Consider the following 7,971-nt stretch of genomic DNA (forward strand, 5'->3'; position numbering starts at 1 on the left):
TCAAATGCAGCGCTAAGATGCAACAGGACGAGCACGGGTACAAGTCCATTATCTGAGGCCATGAGAAAATCATTAGTGACTTTCACCAGAGCTGTTTCAGTGCTATGATGAGCTCTAAAGCCAGACTGAAACTCTTCAAAAAGTTCATTATGGTGGAAGTGATCGCACACCATCACTTTTGGAAGATTGGATATAGGTCTATAATTGACCAAGTCATCTGGGTCAAGAGACGGTTTCTTAAGTAAAGGTTTCACTAACTACAGGAAACCTGATGAAGTGCAGAAATTCCCACTTATCCCTGATTTCTTTCCAAGCCTCTATGATCTCCTTCAGCTTCCTGGTCCTCTTTCTGTGCAGTGGCCTTAAGTTTTCGGAAGGAGGTTTCCTCTGATGATAACCAGGATCTAAATGTAGGAACTGAGGGATGCATTATCAGACTAACAGCATTTCTCTGAATCTTCTCTCTAATTCTGACCTTTTATAAAAAGTTGAAGCTGCTGTGAGGTCAGGCTGTTCATCCTCTGCCTGAATGATTGATGCTCCAAAAACCCGATGCTGAAAGAAAACATTCCACTGTAACAAAAGGGAAGAATCAATCTGAAGACCTTCAGACATTTTGAAGAATGTTCTCCTAATTCAGGAAACCTCTTCTGTCAATCAAAATGTTGTAAAATGCGTGTTTTCTGTTTTCCTCTAATTGTTCCTCCTCCTGTCCTCTTCTGTGTTTCTTCTTCACGCTTCCGTTCAGGAGTGGAAGATCTGGTGCTTTACTTCAGTGACACGGCGTGGTACGGTAGCTCCTCTCCTCCATCTCACTGTTTCCTTAGTTCTTTTATACTGGTTCCCATCAGCAGATGGGGACCAGCGCTCTCCAGTAATCGGGTCAAAGGTGGCTTCAACTCTGAGGATTATTTAATCTGAACTGGTTGATTCAGGTTCTTCTCCTGGGAATCTAGTCTGATTTCTGGGAATCGTTTTTGATTTTGTCAGAACTTTTCCGATCTTTTTAGGACTTTGCTCCTCGGGTGTTTCACTTGTTTGTCCTGTTTCCATCAAGGAGCTGATAATCCGTCCAATCCAATTGTTCCTAGAATGGCAGATGGAGCAAAAAAGTGTCTCCGGTTTAAACTGGAGATTAGCATCGACTCGCGTCTTTGGTCTTCTCTTAACTCTACAGATGAATGATGAACACGTCGGTCATCATAGCTGAGATAACATGGATATATTCTGTCCGTCCATCAAAGTCCTAAAACATAATGATCAAATTCCCCGGGTCAGTAGCGACTGTCCAATTAGCATCAAACATTTCTAGCTAGGGTTAGGTTATAGCTTCTTTTGGGGAAGAGGCTTCAATCTTTGAACCCTCCATGAACCCTTCCTCTTCCTCTTCCTCCTCGTCTTCTCATGAGCCTGTTGGTTACCAGCTAAGGACTGTAGAGTCTGGGATGATGCTGGTGGGTTTTGAATTTGCTAAACTTGATTTAAATGAGGTTTGAATTTTTTTTTAAATCTGGTACCATTAGATAAACAGTTTGAGCCTGAAGTCCTTCAGAGTAGAACCCTCCTCTGTCCTCCGTGTCTCGTGTCTTAGGTGAGTGTTGGTCTGGTGGTCAGAGCAGCGCTTTGTGCTCTGAGAAGGTTGCAGTACCCGGTTTTGATCCCCACATCCTCCACTCTGGCTCCCTGAGCAAGACCCCTAACCCCTCGCTGCTCCCCAGGAGCCACACAATGGCTGCTCACTGCTCCCCAAGGGGAGGGGTTAAATGCAGAGAGGAAATTTCTCCAATGTGAGATCAATAAAGTTCAATTATTATTGATTATTAATATATCCATCCAATTGCACCATAAACAGGGTTTTTGGTGTCATTATCTGTGTCTGTGAGAAACTAGCTCTGCAGAACTCCATTAGAATCATGTGGAAGCTCCTTGAGGAACCAAACAAGACGACTATTGTTGATGATGCATCATGGAGGAACATCAGTGCTCTACCTGTCCTCCTGGGGTAGACGGCTCTCTGTCTCCATCAGGAAGAACCTAGAGAGACTGGAGGCTCATATAACTCCATCTCACCATTTCTGCTCCTTCTCTTCCTTTTTAATGAGGATCAACAATCAGCAGTTCCTCTTCAGAACACTAGATGTCAGTGTTGGCCAGTCAATGTTCTGGTTTTTGCTGCGGCGCTTCAGCAGGTTATCCTGAGACGTAGAAAACTATCTATTGCTATTTATTGTCATTTTGTTTCCACAGAGTGGAAACAAAAACAAAGGACATTTCGTGTAGTACAGCTTTAATGACATTTCCATTTCCATAGTGCAGGAGTGATCAAATGTAAACAGTGTGAGAGAAGAAACATGGTGCAAAAAAAATGAATGGATATGGAAGTTCAGAGCATTAATATTTATGGTGCAGATATGGTGGGGAAGAAGCTGCTGCAGAACCTGCTGGTCCTGCATTGAATGCTGGGAAGCCTCTTCCCAGAGGGCAGCAGGGAGAACAGTCCATGGTGGGGGGGTGGGGGGTCATTGATGATGTCACGGGCTCGGGACACGCAGCGCTGGGATGAAATGTCTTTAATGGAGGGAAGAGGAGCCCCCATGATCCTCTCTGCTGTTCTCACCTTCTTCCAGTCTGAGGCGCTGCAGCCTCCACACCACACAGTGAGACAGCTGCTCAGAACGCTCTCTATGGTGCTTCTGGAGAAGGTGGGGAGGATGGGGGGGGCAGGAAGTCCAAGCGCTTCTGGGCCCTTTGGACCAGTGAGGTGGTGTTTCCAGTCCAGGTGAGGGTGTCTGTGATGAATGTGGTGCTGCTGACCACCTCTACAGCTGAGCTGTTGATGAGCAGTGGAGCGTGGTTAGGCCGCTTCTTCCTGAAGTCCACCATCATCTCCTTGGTCTTCGTCTTTGTTATCCTGGTGATAACATCCAGATGTTTGCTGCTGTTTACTCTTGGTGTGAACATGCAGCGGATCTATCATCTTTCTTTACTGATTCATATTTGAACAAATGCTTCTTTTAGAGATACTTCTGTCTGAAATGATTGTAGTCTGTTTCCATATCTCTGGTTTGATGACTGGAAAAGTCTGGAATCGTATTCCAAGATTTTCCAGGTATCGGTGAATCTTTAATTAAAAAAGTAGAGCGTTCCGAGGAAAACTCTTTGTTTCTGATGCTGGTCCAGTTAAAACCATGTTCCGTTTCCAACCAGTTTTCAGGATGTTGGAAACCAGTTTGCTGCAGACGCACCTTTTGTTTGTTTCCTTCTGATGCGGAGCTTCTGCTCGCTGAATAAATCAGAGAGGAAACGGCTCTCTACAGACAGACCAGTCAAACTGCTTTGGCTCCTCCAACATCTGATCAGTGATGATCAAAGCGTTGGTTTGCTCGGGTGCTAATGGGGAACGGGTTCAGAGCTTTTAGGTCAGAACATTTTCAGCAGCTGCTGAAAACCTAAAACAGTTTTTTGTTTTTCTTGTTTTCAGTCACAAGTACTTCACTCCTCTAAGCAGGAAGAGCCGGAACCACTAAGGAACCCTGTAGCTCCTTCCAGCGACCCCGCCCCCCCTGAAACGCTTGCCGATGGGCTCCCTCCGTCCCAGAGGTCCATAAACGCCCCCGTCTTCACCCCAAGAGCAGCAGATGGTGGAAACCGGCAGAGGAGAGAGATGAAAACCCTGCAGCCCTCCAAGCTCCGCCTCTTCCTGTCTCACAGCTCCACGCGGTCAGAAGAAGGCGGGTCTTCAGGGCATAAGCTTAAAATCTTCAGTTCTGGATCATCTCGTCTCCCCAAACCAAAGAGCCACTGAGGCTCCGCCCACTGAGCCCCTCCCCCCCCGTAAGTCTGAGCTGCTCACTGATGGGAAGATGTTGAACTTTGAACTGCTGCTCCCACTTCCTGGTCCCTCTGATCCGTGAGCCTTTGCCTGCCGTCCATCTTCTTCTCTGCAGACCTGAGGAAGTCCGATCTGCTCTTCATGGAGATGCTCCCTCAGGGTTGAGAGGGGTCAAAGGTTAACCTTTATCACTGAAACGTTTTTCTTGTATGACCATACAGAAAAATCTTAGAAATCCTTTGGAAGAAGAACTTCCCACTTCATTTTATCAGCTGTAGACCTAAATTGGAGAAACTTCCAGGAGTTTCTAACATCTATCAGCGATGACCTGCAGCTCCACATTCAATATGCAACAAAGATGGAGAACAGAAAAGTTGGATGATGGAAAAAAAGTTCAGCTTCAGGGTGAGGGTCAGCTTCAGGGTCAGCTTCAGGGTGAGGGTCAGCTTCAGGGGTCAGGGTCAGCTTCAAGGTTAGGGTCAGCTTCAGGGTTAGGGTCAGCTTCAGGGTTAGGGTCAGCTTCAAGGTTAGGGTCAGCTTCAGGGTTAGGGTCAGCTTCAGGGTCAGCTTCAGGGTGAGGGTCAGCTTCAGGGTCAGGGTCAGCTTCAAGGTTAGGGTCAGCTTCAGGGTCAGCTTCAGGGNAGGGTCAGGGTCAGCTTCAAGGTTAGGGTCAGCTTCAGGGTCAGCTTCAGGGCTAGGGTCAGCTTCAGGGTCAGCTTCAGGGTGAGGGTCAGCTTCAGGGTCAGCTTCAGGGTCAGCTTCAGGGTCAGCTTTAGAACGGAAACCAATGTTCTGGGTTTTGGACTGTTGCTGGAATAAATGAAGCAGAAAGACGTCAGAGACCAAAAAGTTTAATTGTTTTAAATTTAAGGAGAAAAACTGCAGCTTCATCCAAACATTTTATTTGGCTGCTCAGACATTAACAGACGATTCTGCTTTTAAGATTGAAAAGTTTTTTTCTCGTTTATTATGAAAATTAATAAAGAGGAAACTTTTTTTCTTTATAATCTATCAGCCATGTTTCTATCTAGAACTCTGACAGTCTGCATTTCATCCGGTTCAGAAAGAGGAAATTTTTATTGGTTCAGGGGGACACATGAAGCCCCAGGAGCAGAACAGCAGTTCAGGTTTAGCAGAAAAAGCTTGTTGCCATGGCAGCCATGACAGCCAATCATTTGTCCCGCTGGTTTCATGGTCGCTTCCATCTCCAGCGCCGCCCTCTGACCTTGGTGACCCAGAGAGCAGAGCATGAAGCATGGTGGATAGAACATGGAGGTCCTTGGATCTCAGGGAGACGTCATGATGATGATGATGATGATGATGAGGAAGAACTGTTGGTCTCATGGCGTCCGAGCCAAACACAGTGGAGCCGCTCAGCAGCGACTCCTGCTGGTGGTTTTTAAACCCTTCCAGTTTCTGTTGGTCTGGTGAAGAAAAAACTGATCCGATAAAAACATTTGAGTTTCCGTCTGAAAGGTCGATTCGATTTCCAGAATAATCCAAAGAATATCTAGAAACTACATCTATGTTTGTGATGAAGTCCAGAATAATCCGAGTTTTGCTGATGTGATTGAGAAAAGTCTGTCCTGTTTAGGCGATGACTGCCTGATTTATTCCACTTCCTTTCTGTGAATTCTGAAAGTCAAACAGTCCAGAACCCAGACGGCCAATCAGGCGTCAGTGTGATGATCATCACACAGACAGCCAATCAGGCGTCAGTGTGCTGATCATCACACAGACGGCCAATCAGGCATCAGTGTGATGATCATCAGGGTTGGAGATGCTCCACGGCTTCCTGTCGCATGTTTCTCGCCTTGACCTGCTGCAGGATTCACTCTAATCTGCAGAGTTTCCTGCTCAGACGGCAGGTCGACACGGATCTGCACATTTCACTGGAATTTATTAGCATTAATGTGTGTTCCTGATAATCACTGTTTGTTCAAACACTGTAGGAAGGATTTTATTTGTCTTACTTGAAGGAAAAGCATCCATCCATTTTCTGTCACTTTATTTAATTTGTTTTTGTGCAATATCTGCTGCAGTATTTTGCTGTTCAGCAACAGTAAGTATAATATTTATGTGAAAGTCTGTAAACCGTCTGCTTTACTGTTTATTCCACTTTGTGTCCGAATGATCTTAGAAAGAATCAGCAGAAGAAAGCACTTTATGACAGGAAGCAAAATGGACCAACTGCTAATAGATTCTGCATTTCTGTCATATTCAGATTTCATCCTTACAAATCTTTTCTTCTTTAGGGGAAATGAAAGCTGCAAAATAACTGAATTGATTTGTTGGAAACTTATTTTAACATCATTTAGTTCAGGTGAACAGTAGTGAATTTAAAGCAGGAATAAACTCCTTTTTTCACACCGTTTGATTTTCATTTGACTTTTAATTGGATCTGAATTAAAAAGTTTGATTAATGAGTGTAAAAATATCCAAACATCTGGGTTCTCGCTGAAAACAGTTCCTGGTACCGTGGACCGTGTTAGCTAGCAAACATTTCCTGTTAGCTTGAGCTAACAGCTGCTTCATCCGGCTTGAATTTGTTTGGATTTCTGGTTCCTTCCTGTTTCAAACTATTTGGACGCTGCTGAAATAAAGATCCTTAGAACTGATGAAAAACGGTGTACCTCATTCATTTTAACGTACTGCAGCCAATCACCAATATTCTCTTATTTAATATCCTCCAATGCAAAGATCTCATTGTGTCCTCAGAGAGCAGCTTATTGTTTAAATGAAAGGTTGTAATGGTGTTTGGGTCAGATTGTGGGTCCAACACAGACAGAACCTGCAGCAGGTAGAAGCCTTAAATGACTCTGGCTCTTTGGCTGGAAGGATGAGAGCAGAAATGATAAAAGGCAAATTGCTTCACATTTTAATTGACCTATTAGAACCAACACTTGCTTTGAAGAGGGTTAGGGTTAACCCTAACCCTCTTTAATCATCACACTGATAAATGCAGATGGTGCTCCTATGTTGCTCTCCATGGTTCTACAGAAATGACACTTCCCTCAGGCTGGAGCTCAGCCTCCATCCTTACTGGAGTCATTATGGGAAAAATAGAGAGATTTGGATTCACCAATTGTCCAAAACAAGCTTCTGCAGGTTAATAAGGGAAAAGGTCCTTCAGCCTGAAGTAAAGCTGCTGTTCCTTCAAAGTGAGAGGATGTCGCTGCCTTGTTTCTGCTCAGAAGAACTCATGGAGGCCTTTGTTTGGGCTTGACTTGAGAAACAAGGACAGAGCAGAGAGAGAGCCACTGTTCACAAATGGAAAAACATGGAATGGTGTTTCTTTACTCCCCCAGAAGGGACTACCTAGCCCAGGGGTCAGCGACCCAAACTGCTTAAAGAGCCACAGTGGACCAAAAAAACAAAAAGTAAATCTGTCCGGAGCTGCAAAAATGTAAAAGTCTTCTATCAGCCTCGTAAGGCAACACGGGCTCCAAGCGTATTAGACCACAATAGGAGAGGACAATGTGTTTCCATCCCTGCATCAGAGCGCAACCTGTTGGATCTATGAACACTTTTCTATCCTTGCAACCAAACTAGCAGCAGTAGTGGAGTTTGGAGATGCAATCTACTTCTTAAATCTATCTTTGCTCTCCTCTAATTTATCCAGAAGTTCTGCAATCTCACTTTTTCTCTCCCTCCTGCAGATTTAACCTTCCCTGGAAATGCTTTTTTAAATGATTCTTTTTATTTTTTGCTAACCTCTCATTATAAAGCAAAAATGCAGGCAATCCTTCCTCACTGATAATGGAAGCAAATGATTCGGATCATTCTTCTTTAAATCCTTTTTTCTCATCAGCCATTATCCTTTTTTCTCTCTGGGATCCACGGCCAAGTTCATAAAGCAGGGCAGAGACACAAGCAGGGAAGGCTACAGAGTTTAGGGTGGAACAGATTTACTGGGATATGCAACATGCATGTATATCTCAAAGTTTACCAGAAAGTTTAAAAGGAAATCAATATGCTTTAGTTATAGTCAACATATCTTTTTTAATTCAGCAAGACTCAGAAATAGCTGTGCCTTCAACCCAGAGACAACCAGACTCACAGGACACAGACTGAAAATACCTGCAAGAATTAAAGCACAAATAAAGTAAAAATCCATCCATCCATCCATCCATCCATCC

At 44.3% G+C, this 7,971-nt stretch overlaps 1 protein-coding gene across 1 annotated transcript in view; it reads left to right on the forward strand.

Annotated features, from left to right (window-relative positions):
- The window catches only part of LOC107102127 (serine-rich coiled-coil domain-containing protein 2-like), a 42,832-nt gene extending 38,546 nt beyond the window's left edge, over positions 1-4,286 (forward strand). Inside the window, exon 14 of the mRNA XM_015401308.1 lies at positions 3,482-4,286. Within this exon, the coding sequence (XP_015256794.1) occupies positions 3,482-3,805 (324 nt within the window). The 3' untranslated portion in view covers positions 3,806-4,286. The remainder of the gene's footprint in view (positions 1-3,481) is intronic.
- Positions 4,287-7,971: the final 3,685 nt, after the last annotated feature.

This window comes from Cyprinodon variegatus, unplaced genomic scaffold (assembly GCF_000732505.1).
Source record: "Cyprinodon variegatus isolate N-32 unplaced genomic scaffold, C_variegatus-1.0 Scaffold1208, whole genome shotgun sequence".
In the NCBI taxonomy this organism is placed as follows: Eukaryota; Metazoa; Chordata; class Actinopteri; order Cyprinodontiformes; family Cyprinodontidae; genus Cyprinodon; species Cyprinodon variegatus.